This window comes from Eubalaena glacialis, chromosome 13, assembly GCF_028564815.1.
Source record: "Eubalaena glacialis isolate mEubGla1 chromosome 13, mEubGla1.1.hap2.+ XY, whole genome shotgun sequence".
Classification (NCBI taxonomy): domain Eukaryota; kingdom Metazoa; phylum Chordata; class Mammalia; order Artiodactyla; family Balaenidae; genus Eubalaena; species Eubalaena glacialis.
Genome location: NC_083728.1, coordinates 25114655 through 25133551, shown reverse-complemented (window position 1 = coordinate 25133551; position 18897 = coordinate 25114655). Strand labels below are relative to the sequence as shown.

The 18897-nt window shown below is 39.9% G+C and overlaps 1 protein-coding gene across 4 annotated transcripts in view; it reads right to left on the bottom strand.

Annotated features, from left to right (window-relative positions):
• Window positions 1–15979, bottom strand: part of PIGU (phosphatidylinositol glycan anchor biosynthesis class U) — a 106131-nt gene extending 90152 nt beyond the window's left edge. For 3 of the 4 annotated variants that reach the window (XM_061208500.1, XM_061208502.1, XM_061208501.1), the window contains exons 1-2: window positions 15836–15979; window positions 6866–6930 (exon numbers count right to left, since the gene is read on the bottom strand). In XM_061208500.1, coding sequence (XP_061064483.1) covers window positions 6866–6930; window positions 15836–15965 — 195 coding nt within the window. In that variant the 5' untranslated portion in view covers window positions 15966–15979. The remainder of the gene's footprint in view (window positions 1–6865; window positions 6931–15835) is intronic. The other variant, XM_061208503.1, reaches the window with a different exon arrangement.
• Between the last annotated feature and the right edge of the window lie 2918 nt (window positions 15980–18897).

The following is an 18897-nucleotide window of genomic DNA, read 5'->3' as shown; positions in this document are numbered from 1 at the left end:
GGGAGATTAAGAGGCACAAACTTTCAGTTGAAAATTAAAATGAGGGAATTCCCTGGTGGTGCAGTGGTTAAGAATCCGCCTGCCAATGCAGGGAACACGGATTCAATCCCTGGTCCAGGAAGATACCACATACTGCAGAGCAACTAAGCCCAAGTGCCACAACTACTAAGCCTGCACTCTAGAGCCCGCGAGCCACAACTACTGAGCCCACGTGCCACAACTACTGAAGCCCGTGCTCCACAACAAGAGAAGCCACCACAATGAGAAGCCCGCACACCACAACGAAGAGTAGCCCCCACTCGATGCAACTAGAGAAAGCCCATGCACAGCAACGAAGACCCAACGCAACCAAAAAAATTAATAAATTTGAAAAAAAAATCCATGATTCTATTAAAACAAAAAAGGAAATTAAATGAGTCACAGGTATGAAATGTACAGTGTGGGGAATATAATCAGTAATTACGTAATATCTTTGTATGGTGACAAATGACAACTAAACTTATCATGGTGATCATTTAAAAATGTATAGGGACTTCCCTGGTGGTCCAGTGGTAAAGAATCCACCTTCCATCCACTACGATCAGGAACAAAACAAGGTTGCCCACTCTCACCACTATTATTCAACATTGTTTTGGACGTTTTAGCCACAGCAATCAGAGAAGAAAAAGAAATAAAAGGAATCCAAATTGGAGGAGAAGAAGTAAAGCTGTCACTGTTTGCAGATGACATGATACTATACATAGAGGATCCTAAAGATGCTACCAGAAAACTACTAGAGCTAATCAATGAATTTGGTAAAGTAGCAGGATACAAAATTAATGCACAGAAATCTCTTGCATTCCTATACACTAATGATGAAAAATCTGAAAGTGAAATTAAGGAAACACTCTCATTTACCATTGCAACAAAAAGAATAAAATACCTAGAAATAAACATACCTAAGGAGACAAAAGACCTGTATGCAGAAAACTATAAGACACTGATGAAAGAAATTAAAGATGATACAAATAGATGGAGAGATATACCATGTTCTTGGATTGGAAGAATCAACACTGTGAAAATGACTATACTACCCAAAGCAATCTACAGATTCAATGCAATCCCTATCAAAGTACCAATGGCATTTTTCACAGAACTAGAACAAAACATTTCACAATTTGTATGGAAACACAAGAGACCCCGAAAAGGCAAAGCAATCTTGAGAAAGAAAAACGGAGCTGGAGGAAGCAGGCTCCCTGACTTCAGACTATACTACAAAGCTACAGTAATCAAGACAGTATGGTACCGGCATAAAAACAGAAATATAGATCAATGGAACAGGATAGAAAGCCCAGAGATAAACCCATGCATCTATGGTAAACTAATCTATGACAAAGGAGGCAAGGATATACAATGGAGAAAAGACAGTCTCTCCAATAAGTGGTGCTGGGAAAACTGGACAGCTACATGTAAAAGAAGGAAATTAGAACACTCCCTAACACCATACACAAAAATAAACTAAAAATGGATTAAAGACCTAAATGTAAGGCCAGACACTATCAAACTCTCAGAGGAAAACATAGGCAGAACACTCTATCACATATACCACAGCAAGATCCTTTTTGACCCACCTCCTAGAGAAATGGAAATAAAAACAAAAATAAACAAATGGGACCTAATGAAAATTAAAAGCTTTTGCACAGCAAAGGAAACCATAAACAAGACAAAAAGACAACCCTCAGAATGGGAGAAAATATTTGCAAATGAAGCAACTAACAAAAGATTAATCTCCAAAATTTACAAGCAGCTCATGCAGCTCAATATCAAAAAAACAAACAACCCAATCCAAAATTGGGCAGAAGACCTAAACAGACATTTCTCCAAAGAAGATAAACAGTTTGCCAACAAACACATGAAAGAATGCACAACATCATTAATCATTAGAGAAATGCAAATCAAAACTACAATGAGATATCATCTCACACCGGTCAGAGTGGCCATCATCAAAAAAATCTACAAACAAAAAATGCTGGAGAGGGTGTGCAGAAAAGGGAACCCTCTTGCACTGTTGGTGGGAATGTAAATTGATACAGCCACTATGGAGAACAGTATGGAGGTTCCTTAAAAAACTAAAAATAGAACTACCATATGACCCAGCAATCCCACTACTGGGCATATACCCTGAGAAAACCATAATTCAAAAAGAGTCATGTGCCACAATGTTCATTGCAGCTCTATTTACGATAGCCAGGACATGGAAGCAACCGAAGTGTCCATCAACAGATGAATGGATAAAGAAGATGTGGTACATATATACAATGGAATATTACTCAGCCATAAAAAGAAACGAAATTGAGTTATTTGTAGTGAGGTGGATGGACCTAGAGTCTGTCATACAGAGTGAAGTAAGTCAGAAAGAGAAAAACAAATACTGTATGCTAACACATATATATGGAATCTAAAAAAAAAAAAAAAAAGGTAATAAAGAACCTAGGGGCAGGACGGGAATAAAGACACAGAGCTACTGGAGAATGGACTTGAGGACATGGGGAGGGGGAAGGGTAAGCTGGGACAAAGTGAGAGAGTGGCATGGACATATATACACTACCAAACGTAAAACAGATAGCTAGTTGGAAGCAGCCGCATAGCACAGGGAGATCAGCTTGGTGCTTTGTGACCACCTAGAGGGTTGGGATAGCGAGGGTGAGAGGGAAGGAGACGCAAGAGAGAAGAGATATGGGGATATATGTACACGTATAGCTGATTCACTTTGTTATAAAGCAGAAACTAACACACCACTGTAAAGCAATTATACTCCAATAAATATGTTAAAAAAAAAAAAAAAGAAAGAAAGAATCTGCCTTCCAATGCAGGGGACGCGGGTTCCATCCCTGGTCAGGGAACTAAGATCCCACATGCCGCAGGGCAACTAAGCCCTCACACCACAACTATTGAGCTCACACACCTCAACAAGAGAGCCCACGTGCGGCAAACTACAGAGCCCATACGCCCTGGAGCCCATGTACCACAACTAGATAGAGAAAACCTGCACGCCACAACTAGAGAGAAGCCCTCATGCCACAACGAAGAGCCTGTGCCACAACAAAAGATCTCACACGCCTCAACGAAGACCCCATGTGCTGCAACTAAGACCGGATGCAGCCAAAAAAATAAATAAATAATAAAATAAATATTTTTAAAAATAAAATAAAAATGTATAGAAATATCGAGCCACTGTGTTATATATCAGGAACTAACATAGTGTTGTAGGTCAATTATACTTCAAAAACAAAGAAACAAACTTATAGAAAAAGAGATCAGATTTGTGGTTACCAGAGGGGGAGGGGAAACTGGATGAAGATGGTCAAAAGGTACAAATTTCCAGTTATAAGATAAATAAGTACTAAGGATGTAATGTACAACAAATGATAAATATAATTAATACTGCTGTACGTTATATATGAAAGTTGTTAAGAGAGTAACTCCTAAGAGTTTGCATCACAAGGAAAAAAAAATTTTTTCTATTTCGTTGATGTTGTATCTCTATGAGATAATGGATGTTCACTAAACTTACTGTGGTCGTCATTTCATGATGTATAAAAGTCAAATCATTCTGCTGTACACCTTAAACTTACACAGCGCCGTATGTCAATTATATCTCAATAAAAGTGGGGGGCTTCCCTGGTGGCGCAGTGGTTGAGAATCTGCCTGCCAATGCAGGGGACACGGGTGCGAGCCCTGGTCTGGGAAGATCCCACATGCCGCAGAGCAACTGGGCCCGTGAGCCACAACTACTGAGCCTGCGCGTCTGGAGCCTGTGCTCCACAACAAGAGAGGCCGCGAGAGTGAGAGGCCCGCGCACCGCAATGAAGAGTGGCCCCCGCTTGCCGCAACTGGAGAGAGCCCTTGCACAGAAACGAGGACCCAACGCAGCCATAAATAAATAAATAAATAAAAGTGGGAAAAAAAGATAGCTAGAAAATCCAAACTCCTAACCATTTCTATAAAAAGTCCTATACAATCAGACCCCTAATTTCTTACAGCTTATCTCTATTACTCTCCTCTTTGCTCATTCTGCTTTAGCAACACCGGCCATCTTTCCACAACTCACAAATGCCAAGCTCATTTCCAAATTAGGGTTATCATATGGCTTGCTTGATTCATTTAGATCTCTTATTCAAATTTCACTTCCTCAGAGTGCCTTCCCTGCACACACTATCTAAAATAGCCATACACATGACCATCACTCTTTATCCTTTTACTCAGCTTTATTTTTCTACATACACTTACCATTTAAGTGAAATCATATTTTTCGAAATTTACCTTTATGGAGGTATAGTTGGTATAAAATAAACTGCACATTTTCAAAGTATACAACTTGATATGTTCTGACCTATGAATACACCCATGAAATCATCACCACAATCAAGATAGTGAACATATCCACCATTCCCAAATGTTTACCAATTTTACTATTCATCCCAAAGAACCAACTTTGTTTCCATGACTTTCAATATTTTCTGCTTTCTGTTTCATTTGTTTCCTCTCAGATCTTTATTATTGCTTTTATTCTGCTTACTTTGAGTTTAATTTATCTTCTTTTTCTAGCTTCTTAAGGTAGAAACTGAGGTCAGTGATTTGAGATCTTTCTTCTTTTTCAATACAGGCATTTAACACCATAAATTTCCCCCAAGTACTGCTTTAGCAACATCCCACATATTTTGATAGGTTGTGTTTTCGTTTCATTCAGTTCAAAATACTTTCTAATTTCCCTTCTGATTTCTTCTTTGATCATGAGTTATTGAGGAATATGTTACTTAGTTTCCAAATATTTGGGGATTTTCCAGGTATCTTTCTGGTATTAATTTTTCATCTAAGTCCACTGAGGTTAGAGAATATACTGTGTATGACGTCAACCTTTTTAAATTTATTGAGCCTTGCTTTATGGCTCAGAATATGGTTTATCTTGCAAATGTATACTTGAAAAGATTATGTGTTTTGCTGTTATTGGATGCAATGTTCTGTAAATGTCAATGAGGTCAAGTTGGTTGGTGTGTTGTTCAAGTCTTCTATATCTTTGTTGACTTTCTGTCTGCTTGTTCTATCAGTCATTGACAGAGGGATACTGAAATCTCAGACTATTTGGGGATTTGTCTATTTCTCCTTGCAGTTCTATCAGTCTTCATGTATTTTGAAACTCTGTAATTAGGTGCATAAACATTAGGATTGTTATGTCTTCTTGACAAATTGATCCCTTAATCATGATGAAGTGAACTTCTTTATCCCTGGCAACATTCTTTGCTCTGAAATCTGTTTCTTTTTTACTAACTTATTGTCTGTTTCTCTTAGAAATACAAGTATAATAACGCCAAGGACTGTGTCTTGTTTTATATCCCTAGCACCTAGCAGGGTAGCTGGCATTTGGTGTGTACTTAACATATCTTTGTTAAAGGAAACAGAGAAGGGAAGGAGGGGTTGGAATACATATGCAGATACAGACCTAAGCACTAGGAATAAGTGATGAAAGGGTGCCAGAACACGTTCTGAGGAGCATACATCACAGTGGGTAAAACAAGTACAGAGGCAATTTCAAGAGAATGATATGAGCCATGAAAAGGATAAGCACAAGATGCTTTGGAAGATATAGGAGAAACAGCTAACTTAGTCTAAGGTGATGAGGGATGGCTTTCTGGGGGAGGCAAAACCAAAGCTAATTCTGGATAGTAGAGTCAACCACAAAAAGAAGGAAGAATGGCCCTCCATAAGAAGATAACAACATGAGCAAAGATATAGGTAAGGGAATATGGTGCTGGAGCATAGTAAAAGCATGTCAGAACTCTCTCAGAGGGTTCCTAGTCTGTCTAGAAAACATACTGCCCAAGGCCCACAGCACATACCACTGGCTAGTGGGCTATGCATATGCCCACACACATCCATTCCCAATAATTGAATTGTGTGCTCATTAAGAGTCTCTTAAATCGTTCCTAACCTGTTTCTGCTAGTAGTTCTTGTTATTATGGTTCAATTAGATAGTAATACAAAGATAATGAAATATGAATGCAAAAGAGTTGTTATCTCCATGAGAATCAAGTTGAACATTTTAAAAAGACTAGATAGAAGAACCAAAAAAAATTGTTCTCAAAGTAGGTATGAGGGAGACAATTGTAAAAATTAGGGGTAAAAATGCCAAATTAGAAGACTTCTATTCTAAATGATAAAGCCAATAAAAGTGGGGAGGGGGAAGTGGAAAGACATGTGGTTGAGGTGATGAGCGGGGCCCACAGGGCTTTGTATGCATCCTAAGGTGTTTGGATTTTATCCTGAGGTCAGTGTTGAGTAGAACAGTGACAAAATCAGATTCACATTTCAGAAAGATGGCTCTGACTGCAGAATAAGAAGTAAAGGAGCAAGACTGAATGCACAAAGACTTGTCAGGAAGCTGTTGAGAGATGATGGTGACCTAAGAGTGATCTTACTATTCTTAAGAACTAATTTTATGGGTTAAATGGCTTTTGTGGGCTTTCTAAGAAACCAACATTGCTGGCTCAGTTTTCATGGGAAAGTATGTTCCAAAGAACCAATTACATGCCAATTAGCATATAACCTATTCATGAACTGGGAACTGTTTACAAGTTATTTGCCAATAAAAATGATAACTTCTACAGAAGTCTCATCTGCTTCCCCAAATTACAATCTTAATCTGGATCATTTCCACTGCAATTGCGAAACCTCCTTCTTAAGCAGAGGGCATCTAAAAAAGGGCTGTTTCTAAATATGGTTTTCAAAAATAGATCTCTTTAAATGTTTGTACAAAACAGAGTTAGGCTTTGGCATTTGTGACTATAAACTACTCTTAGTACCCAAAAAAGAAAACAAGAACACTTACTTCATGAAATACTGCTCCAGAATATGGAGACACTCCCAAGTCCAACAGTGAGAGGCCTTCAACCACTGAAAAGTAAGACATCCAAGTTCACTCTTACTTTAGAGACATATGCAGATTGGCCATAAACCAAAGTGTTAGATACTCCCAGGAACAAGAAGGGCTTCACAGTTTGTCTAACCCCCTTTACCTCATTCCCAGCGAGTGAATTTAAGTCTTGATTTCAGATGATGGTCAACTTTTTTCTATACAGAGCATCTCTTTTCATTGTGGGGCAGCACTCATTATGAGAAAATTTTATATTAAACTATAAACTTCCTTCGATCTCTTTGTAACTTCCACCCACTCTAAAAAGTGTTTTGTTTGGGAACTCCCTGGCGGTCCAATAGTTAGGACTTGGCGCTTTCACTGCCAGGGTCCCAGGTTCAATCCCTGGTGGGGGAACTAAGATCCTGGAAGTCGCATGGTGCAGCCAAAAAAACAAATTTTTTAAGAAGTGTTTCATTTATATATATTCTGCCCCATTCCAAAAAACAATAAGATAACAGGACTTCCCTGGTGGCCAATGCAGGGGACGCGGGTTAGATCCCTGGTCCAGGAAGATCCCACGTGACTCGGAGCAACTAAGCCTGTGCGCCACAACTACTGAAGCCTACACACTCTAGGGTCCATGTGCCGCAACTACTGAGCCTGCATGCTGCAACTACTGAAGCCCGCGCGCCTAGAGCCCGTGCTCCGCAGCAAGAGAAGCCACCGCAATGAGAAGCCTGCACACCACAACGAAGAGTGGTCCCCGCTCGCCTCAACTAGAGAAAGCCTGCACGCAGCAATGAAGACCCAACGCAGCCAAAAAATAAATAAATAAAAACAATAAGATAACAAATTAGAAGATGTGAGAAATGTCCACAGAGAAGGAAAATGGGCAGCCACTCTCATATGCTGATTGTTTGAATGACATTTGTATTAATTTTTCTACAGGCAATAGGCACTTTTCTTTTTCTTTTTATTATTTTTAGCTGCGTTGGGTCTTCATTGCTGCACGCGGGTTTTCTCTAGTTGCGGCAAGCGGGGGCTACTCTTCGTTGCAGTGTGCAGGCTTCTCATTGCGGTGGCTTCTCTTGTTGTGGAGCATGGGCTCTAGGCGCATGGGCTTCATTAGTTGTGTCATGCAGGCTCAGTAGTTGTGGCTCACAGGCTCTAGAGCACAGGCTCAGTAGTTGTGGCTCACGGGTTTAGTTGCTCTGCAGCATGTGGGATCTTCCCGGACCAGGGCTCAAACCCGTGTCCCCTGCATTGGCAGGCGGATTCTTAACCACTGCGCCACCAGGGAAGCCCCAACAGGTACTTTTTTAATGTGTGCCTTTTGCCCCAGAAACGATTGCTCTTAGGGCAATTTATCCTATGGAAATAATTGGACAGGTGCCCAAAGAAATATGTTCATTATCATGCTCAGAGTACTAAAAAATTTTTAAAACCCCAACGTTCATTAATGGAGATTTATGTAAATGAATTGTGATGTATATACATATATGTATACGTGGATAGATACATAGACAGAGAGAAGCACTTTATAGTTAAAAATCATACTATGCTATAAATAATTGAATAAATAAACAAGTGAAAGAGAAAAGAAAACTCTTCCTTAAAGAGAACTATAAGTACCAAATGTAGAAGGAAAGATGGAAATAGATAATCACCATTTGGCAGACCCCACAGTAATAATCTTGAAAGGCAAGTATCAATAATGGATACTAAAATTAGTGGGTAAAAATGATTGGAAACAGTATTTGCAAGGGGAAAAATAATGATTTTATGTGGCTAAACCTGGCATTCACTATCTTACTCAAGTGACCTACATTAACATCACCAGTAATATGTTGACCAGTTAACATTATCAACATCAAGTACCCCCTGACATGATTCACCAAGATGGGGATAAAAAAAACCTCTGTGGTCCTTATGCCAAAAATGTGGTATCCTTCCCAAAAAAGCGTAACTTCAATCTCATCATGAGGAAACATCAAGCAAACCCAAACTGAAAGACAAAGTAACTGGCCAGTACTCTTTAAAAATGTTAAGTCTGAGGAAGCATCCCAGATGGGAAGAGACTAAGAATACATAACAATTAAATGCAATATGGGGTCATGATTGGATCTTGGACCAGAAAAAGGACATTAGTGGAACAACTGGTAAAAATCCTGTAGGTTTGTAGATTAGCTAGTAGTATTGTATCAGTGTTAATTTTCTGGTTTAGGTCATTGTACTATGGTTATGTAGGATATTAACAGTAAGAGAAGCTGGGTGAAGGGTAAACAAACTCTATGTACTATTTTTGCAACTTTTTTGAAAATCAAAACTTATTTTAAAATTAAGAGTTAAAATAAAGAAGTATATTACAGATATATTACAGCTGACCCTTAACACGGGTTTGAACTGCATGGGTCCAATTATACGTGGATTTTTTTCAATAATAAATACTACAGTACTACACAATTCGCAGTTGGTTGAATCTGTGGATGCGGAACCTCAGATATGGAGGAACCAAAGGTACGGAGGAATAGCGTATATAGAGGGCTGACAATAAATGATACTTGGATTTTTAACTGCACAGAAGGTCGGTCGGTGCCCCTAGCTCCTGGATTGTTCAAGGGTCAACCTTATATTTACTGAAGGAAAGATGTCAATGAAATATTCTAAAATGAAAAACAGGTCATAACACAGCATGTAAAATATGATCAAATTTTATTTTAAATATTAATCAGCATTCCTTTAATTATTTGAGAGAGAATGAATATGTATTCAATGAGAAATGCCTCAAAATAAGCACAAAACATAAACATTAAATAAAACAAATAAAAATAAACAAACAAATAAAAAGTTAACAGTGACCATCTCTGGGTGATAAAATTATAGAAGATGTTTGGTTTCTTTTATCTTTTCTTCAGTTTCTGAGTCTTTAGCAATGAGCATGTATTACTTTATAATTATTAATAAGAAACAAGAAAACTAATTTTAAAAGTGAAAAAGAATATGAAAAACATAAAACAGAGCCACAAAAACCTATAAAGTGTAAGCTTATAAATGCATGAAGTATATGTGAGAAAACTGATATACATAAGAAACTGTTCCCTCCAGGAAACAGAAATGGGTGGTATAGGAAAACGGTGGAAAGATGCCTTTTAGTCATACAGACTTTTGCACCTTTGATTTTTGAACCATAAGACTGAATTACCTATTCAAAAATAAGTAAATAAAACAAAATCAAACTTACAAAGCCTGTTTTTAAAAAAACTACTTATTTGTAATGAGTGAGCCATAAGTATGGCTTCAAATTTTATAGACCCACCCTAAAAGGAAACCTATCATTTACATAATTCATGATGTCTATAAAATAAAACAAAGCCCGATGCTCAAGACAACTGTAACTGGTCCTTATTCTAGGACCAGAGAGAAACTTCCCTCATGGAGCCGCATAAGGAGGCTGCTGTGTAACCAACTATTAAACCCTTCACTAACAGCTTTACTGGAGACCCAAGGAGATGATATCTAACAACTAATGTTTTAGAATAGTTGTCCATAAAAGCTACCTAATCATGGCCAATTATTCTAAAACATCAGTGTTGTTGCTTTTTTTACATAGTCTCTCAACTCTTAACTCATAAATCAGATAAGCAAGAATTTCTTATTTAGTTACCTTGATGTACTTTTCCTATGGCTGATAATAAAAGCATAATCTAGTAGAAGACAAACATTGTCTTTGAGCTTCCCATACCAAGAAGGGTAAGCATTCAGCTTGTTCAAAACAAGTGGTATCCTTATATTTCTAGCCTAGAGGACCCAAGAAACAGTGTCATCCCCATAAACACACCTAGCATACAGATCTTGGTTTCTAAATGATATTATCCAATAAAAGGAACAAGGGATCCTTGGAGAAGTGGTCAATTCTAGGGCTGGACCAAGAAAAATACAAGATACGCCTGGAGCATCTTGTGGTTACAGAAAGTAATACAGTGCTTAAAAAAAAAAAAGTAGGAGGGAGGTATGTCAAAAGGACAAAGGAGACAACCTGAAAGAGGTCCCAATGGCCAAAGTAGTATGGATTATAATCCAGAGAATAAAACAAATACCCATGAGTTCACACTGATATAAATATAATTGAATAAATAAATATGGGAATTCCCTGGCAGTCCAGTGGTTAGGACTCGGCGCTATCACTGCCGTGGCCCAGGTTCAATCCCTGCTTGGGAACTAAGATCCCACAAGCCGTGTGGCGTGGCCAAAAAAAAAAAAAAGGGCAGAAGAACTAAATAGACATTTTTCTGAAGAGGAAATGCAGATGGGCAACAGGCATATGAAAAGATGCTCAACATGGCTAATCATCAGGGAAATGTAAATCAAAACCACAATGAGATATCACCTCACACCTATTAGAATGGCTATCATCAAAAAGAAAACAAAAAACAAATGTTGATGAGGATGTGGAGAAAAGGGAACCCTCCTACACTGTTGGTGGAAATATAAATTGGTGCAGCCACTTTGGAATACAATATGGAGGTTTCTCAAAAAACTAAAAACAGAACTACCATATGACCCAGCAATTCTACTCCTGGGTATATATTTAAAAAAAAAAAAAACTAATTGGAAAAGATACATGCACCCAATGTTCATAGCAGCATTATTTACAATTGCCAAGATATGGAAGCAACCTCAGTGTCCATCAACAGATGAATGGATAAAGAAGATGTGGCATATGTATATATACAATGGAATACTACTCAGCCATAAAAAATAGTGAAATTTTGCCATTTGCAGCAACATGGATGGACTTGGATGGCATTATGCTAAGTGAAATAAGTCAGAGAAAGACAAATATGATATCACTTATATGTGGAATCTAAAAAAATACAACAAACTAGTGAATATAACAAAAAAGCAGACTCAGAGATACAGAGAACAAACTAGTGGTTATCAGTGGGGAGAGGGAAGGGGGGAGGGGCAATATAGGAGTAGGGCATTAAGAGGTATAAACTATTATGTATAAAATAAGCTACAACAATATATTCTACAACACAGGGAATATAGCCAATATTTTATAACAACTATAAATAAAGCATAACCTTTAAAAACTGTGAATCACTATATTATACACCTATAAATTATATAATATTATACATCAACTATGCTTCAATAAAGTAAATAAATAAAAATAAAACAAAAAAAGAAGGAATGAGGGAAATAGAAAAGTCACCATTAGAACACCATAGTAATGATTACTGCAGGGAAGACCAAACTATAAATGCAAAAAGTAGTGGGCAAAAAGTTAAAGAGAAACAGGATGTTTACAGAGCCCCAAAGTATATCCCCCAAATGTTTACTACTTAAAAAGGGAAAACAGGGACTTCCCTGGCCATCCAGTGGCTAGGACTTGGTGCTTTCACTGCCAGGGCCTGGGTTCAATCTCTGATCAGGGAACTAAGATCCCACAAGCTGTACAACATGGCCAAAAAATGAAAATAAAAAGGGAAAATAGTAATTTTGCAGTGGAGAAACCAGGCAGATATGTGTTATACTGTACCATGAATATACAATCAGGAAAATCCAAACTATGGGAAACTCTACAGGTCAAATGGTCTAGGTTCTTAAACAGATAAATACTAAAGAAAAGGATGAGATGGATGGGGAATTTTAAAATTAAGGGAGACTTAAAAGACATACATAAACTTTTTTTGAAGACCTTGACTAAGCTATAGTGTCTAGGGATGCTCATTTGGGTAATAAGACAAAAAGAAAGCAAAGATGTCATTATTATAAAAAACAGAATAATGGTTACTTATGAGGGGGATGACAGGCTGTGACTGAGATGGGGTATATGGAAAGGCTTCTAGGCAAAGTGGCAAAGTTCTGATGTTTGACTTGGATGATGGTTACAAAAGTGTTTGCCTTATAATGCACTGTGCAATACACTGCTGTGCGTAGTTTACTAATTCTGTATTTATTTAGCAATAAGTGTTTTTTTTTTTTTTTTAAAGTAGTGCTATCAAAAGTGTTCCTCCTGACCCTGACTCTCACAGCTGCATTGGAAACGGGTTTCTAAACAATCACTAACAGTTTGAGCTCTATCCTGACTCAAGAAGATAAGCCCATAATAATTCCCAATCTTTAGGTCAAAGGCTGAGGAAACACCAAAATATGACAGAAAGGTTCCAAAATCATTCTTTTTTTTTTTTTTAAATTGTCAATTTTTGCTTATACTTTTTTTTTTTAAATTAATTAATTAATTTATTTATTTATGGCCATGTTGGGTCTTCGTTTCTGTGCTAGGGCTTTCTCTAGTTGCGGTGAGTGGGGGCCACTCTTCATCGCAGTGCGCGGGCCTCTCACCATCGCGGCCTCTCTTGTTGTGGAGCACAGGCTCCAGACGCGCAGGCTCAGTAGTTGTGGCTCACGGGCCTAGTCGCTCCGCGGCATGTGGGATCTTCCCAGACCAGGGCTCGAACCCGTGTCCCCTGCATTGGCAGGCAGACTCTCAACCACTGCGCCACCAGGGAAACCCCCCAAAATTATTCTTGACAAGATAGTATATGGTGAACTCTGGTGGAACAGCCATGCCTAAAGATTGCTAGCTAGTCACGTAATATTATTATCTATGTGACTTTCGGCAAGTAACAATCTCTCTGTACTTTAATTTTCTCATCTATAAAGTGGGGCTAACAATAGTATTTACATCGTAAGCCACTGTAGAGGACTTCCTTGGAGGCACAGTGGTTAAGAATCCGCCTGCCAATGCAGGAGACACAGGTTTGAGCCCTGGTCCCGGAAGATCCCACATGCTGCGGAGCAACTAAGCCCGTGCGCCACAACTACTGAGCCTGTGCTCCAGAGCCCGCGAGCCGCAATTACTGAGCCCGCGTGCTGCAACTACTGAAGTCTGCGCACCCTAGAGCCCGTGCGCTGCAACAAAGAGTAGCCCCTGCTCACCGCATCTACAGAAAGCCCGTGCGCAGCAAGGAAGACCCAATGCAGCCAAAACTAAAATAAATAAATAAATTTATTTTTTTTAAAAAAGCCACTGTAGAAATTAAATGTTTTTTAACATACCTAAACTGCTTAGAACAGTACCTGGCATGTGGAAAGCATTACATCAGTGTTAGTTATTATTATTTTTATTGGACTGAGAAGCATCTTGTCAAGCATTTTATCAAGCAACAAATTTGTATAAATTTTAGTTGCACTATCAAATAAACGGATGCATCTTCTGGAATCCAGAAGAAAGCTGGAAACAAGTGGCTTCAACAAACAATTCAGTTTGTTCAACAAATAATTACATGAGAATATTATATGCAAAGATATCAAGTCTGGGCTTCCCTGGTGGTGCAGTGGTTGAGAATCTGCCTGCCAATGCAGGGGACACGGGTTCGAGCCCTGGTCTGGGAAGATCCCACATGCCGCGGAGCAACTAGGCCCGTGAGCCACAACTACTGAGCCCGCGCGTCTGGAGCCTGTGCTCCGCAACAAGAGAGGCCACGATAGTGAGAGGCCCGTGCACCGCAATGAAGAGTGGCCCCCGCTTGCCGCAACTAGAGAAAGCCCTCGCACAGAAACGAAGACCCAACATAGCCATAAATAAATTAATTAATTAATTTAAAAAAAAAAGATATCAAGTCTAAGCTCTTACCATCACACGTATAAATTACAACTATCTTTATTACCATCTGTCAACTGGGAAGCCTGGGAAAATTACTTAACTTCTCCAAACCTCAGTTTCTTCATCGGTAAAATGGGGAAAATAACACCATCTAACACACAGAAAAACTGGAGGATAAAATGAGGCTTACCATAGTCTCTGATATATAGTAAGTATTTTTAGGAAACTTAGCTCTAATTATTCATAAAACATCCATTCATTACGCCATTCCAAAATATCTATGGGACAACATCAAAACTCTAGCATTTAAAGTTTGAGGACATGAGGGGGACTTCTGGGGTGCTGGTAATGTTCTGTTTCTTAATCTGGGTCCTGGCTATATGGGCATATACAGTTTGTAAAAATTCCTTGAGCTCTACGCTTATTACATGTCCATACTTCAGGAAGAAAGTTTTCAAAATAAATCTTCAAACTCTGGCCCTAACCTAACCCCCATCCCATTACTCCCCTGCTTCGGACATTTCACATCCTTCAACATTTCTTGATCCTGTTTATCTTCTACCTGGAACTCCCCTTTTTCTAATCTCCCTTTCCAAACTCTGCATCCTTCAAGAGTTAGCTCGAATTCCACAGCTTTAAGAAGCTGGAAAAGGGGACCCTTCTTCAGGGTCAGAACTCCAAAGGAGGAACTGGACGTACAAAGGAAGTACATTTTTCACAAACGATTATAATTATCTATCTCTCCCACTAGCCTGTGGATCCTTTGGCCCAAATTCTGTCTCTTTGTAGGCGCCAGCGTAAAACAATGTTTGATGAAGAACTTCAAGAACTAAAAAGACACAGTAGGAAAAGATGCACTCCAAGTCCCAGACTGAGAAGAAGCGTCTAAGCACGCTCACTCACACACTCTCCTCGCTTAGGCAGTACTGGTCCCCTCACTCGGGCCCCCGTCACACACCATCCCACACCCCAGAGGAGCATCACATTGCGATCTCGCGCCAAATCCCACTCCACCCAGCACGCCCTTTCCTCATCCCGACCCTTCCTCAGACCACGCTACTCAGCTCAGGACCCGAGTGGGACACACCCCCTCAGATCGCCACCCCGCAGGTGACCGGCCCCTAGTGCCCCAACCTCACCACACAGTCCCACGCCCACCCCCTCAGAAGCCAGCTCTCAGGCCCCGCCCTCCCGCCCTCTCTGAGGACGCGAGAGCGGGTCAGTTCCCCCAGAATCTTGAGCTTGCGGCCACTGCCCCCGCCTCCCATTCACAGAGGCCAGGAGCGCACAGGCGGGGCCTAGCCGCCTACTCGAGCCGGTGGCCTCACCTCTCTTCCAAGAGCTCAGTGGGGACACCACCTCCACCCGCTCCGAGATAAACTCGGCCAGACTGGAGCGGAACAAGGCCGCCCGCACGGTCACGGCCACCACCAGCACCAGGGCCAAGGGAGCCGCCATGATAGCTAGGGCGGGCGCGCAGGCGGGGAGAGAAAAGCGAGGTGGGAGAGCCTCTTGACCTATGCACCGCCCCGTGTAGTTCCGTGTCCTGGCGCGCCTAGCTGCTGCCGCCAGAGCTGCGAGACTGGGGACTACCACTCCCAGGAGGCCTTGCGGGGAAATAGGGCGGGACGACGGGAAGCCGGGCGGCTCGAGCTCGTAGCAAAGTGCTGGGCGACGTCTCCTAAGGTAGCAGGTGAATTGCAAAAGCGCCCAGGAGCCGAAGTGCTGCTGAAAGTAGATAGATGAAGGAAGTAATCGTTCTAGGATTGTGAGCGAGTTTTAAAGAGATGTTAATTTCACTCCTGTGTGTATGTTTTTAATGTTTGTTTCCCTTTTTATGTTTTTAAGAGTATTAAATATGTGTTCATTTATTTATTCTACAATTGTTGATAGACTACAAACTATATGCCAGGCACTGTATTGGGTTCTGAGGATACAGTTACAGATTTATTAGCTCTGCGGCCTTGAACAAGTTGCTTAACCTTTCTCTGCCTCAGGTCCCTCATCTGAAGAATGTGCTGGTTGTTGGCTTGCTGTGGGCTAGCTAGAAACGATTGAGAAATGCTTAGAAATGTTGCTAGTTGCTTTTAAACACAGCCATTATCAAAAATTAAATTATATAAGCTTACAATTAAACAAGTTATGTAAAAAACAAGATAATAAGTACTCAAAACACATCACTTCCTAATTATTTTACTACACTCTCATTTTATCTGTGGTCTTGAGTTTATTTACCACTGCTATTATCACTATGGCAAATACTGTATAATGGTATTATATGTATTCAGCGACTTCAGGTTGATAGTTTGAAATCCCAACCTATGGGAGTCTTTACACCATAGAAATGGGCAAACAGTACAAATTGGGTTTCTGGAGTTTGGAGTGCCATTGATAAGCATAAGTAGCACACCACTTCGTTAATTAATGTCTGAAAAGTGCTTATGGTGAGTGCTTAAATGTTAGCTATAGTAATTAAAATATTAAATAAATAAATAAGGAATTTAAGACCTGTGAAAGAAATGAAACAGGTTGCATAATCAAGAATGACTTGGTGAAAGAACTCCAAGATGACACAGACAGATGGAGAGACATACCATGCTCCTGGATTGGAAGAATCAATATTGTGAAAATGACTATACTACCCAAAACAATCTACAGGTTCAATGCAATCCCTATCAAATTACCAATGGCATTTTTCACAGAATTAGAACAAAAAATTATACGATTTGTATGGAAACATAAAAGACCCCAAATAGCCAAAGCAATCTTGGGAAAGAAAAACGGAGCTGGAGGAATCAGGTTCCCTGACTTCAGACTATACTACAAAGCTACAGTAATCAAGACAGTATGGTACTGGCACAAAAACAGAAATACAGATCAATGGTACAGGATAGAAAGCCCAGAGATAAACCCACACACTTATGGTCACCTAATCTATGACAAAGGAGGCAAGAACATACAATGGAGACAAGACAGCCTCTTCAATAAATGGTGCTGGGAAAACTGGACAACTACATGTAAAAGAATGAAATTAGAACGCTACCTAACACCATACACAAAAATGAACTCAAAATGGATTAAAGACCTAAATGTGAGACTGGACACTATAAAACTCTCGGAGGAAAACATAGGAAAAACACTCTTTGATATAAATCACAGCAAGCTCTTTTAGGACCCACCTCCTACAGTGATGAAAATAAAAACAAAAATAAGCGAATGTGACCTAATTAAACTTAAAAACCTTTGCACAGCAAAGGAAACCATAAACAAGACGAAAGACAGGGCTTCCCTGGTGGCGCAGTGGTTAAGAATCCTCCTGCCAATGCAGGGGACACGGGTTTGAGCCCTGGTCCGGGAAGATCCCAAATGCCATGGAGCAACTAAGCCAGAGCACCACAACTACTGAACCTGCGCTCTAGAGCCCGCGAGCCACAACTACGGAAGCCCACGCACCTAGAGCCCGTGCTCCGCAACAAGAGAAGGCACCACAAGAAGAAGCCTGTGCACCGCAATGAAGAGTAGCCCCCACTGGCCTCAACTAGAGAAAGCCCATGCGCAGCAATGAAGACCCAACGCAGCCAAAAATTAATTACTTAATTAATTAATTTTTAAAAATCACTTGGGAAATGTATTTTTTTAAATGTAAATTTCCTAGTTCTGCCCTAGAGACTGTGGTCTGGGGTGGAGCCCAGGAACCTGCATTCTTAATCTCTCCAGATTATCCTGATGCTGGTGGTTCAGGAGCCATACACTGAAAAACATTACCCTGAAGGCCTAGGTATCCAGTAGTTTATGCAAAAAAAGATGAAAATAGTAATAATAGCTAGCAAATATTCAGTGCATATTGTGTGCTAAGTATTATTTTAAGTGCTTTACATGCTGTTTACAGTACAAATTATATATATATATATATACATAAAATTATACATATACAAACACACACACACACACATACTACAGGTACTATAATTTCCCCATCACCACACGCAGATGAGGAAACTAAGACACAAGGAGATTTAGTCATTTGTCTGGGGTCACACATCTAATAAGTGGCAGAACCAGGATCCAGATGTTGTGGTTAAGCTTCTATGCGTGAGAAAATGAGAGGAATTTGGGTTGGGTTGAATTGGGTTAGGTTGGGTTGTTTTGTTGTTGTAGCTGAGAAGGAAGGGTAGAGAATTGAAGTGAGGGAAATAATAAAGGAGCAAACAAGGTGATTTCTCTCCTGACATCCCAGATGATGTATGGGTTACCTAGAGAAGAAGGAATTGAGGCTCTGAGAAACCAGCTTTAAGCCACACACCTGGGTAGGTTTTTTTTTAGCATTTATTGAACACCCACCATTGCCAGATCCTGCACTAGGCTATGGAGTTACAATTTATCAAGTACA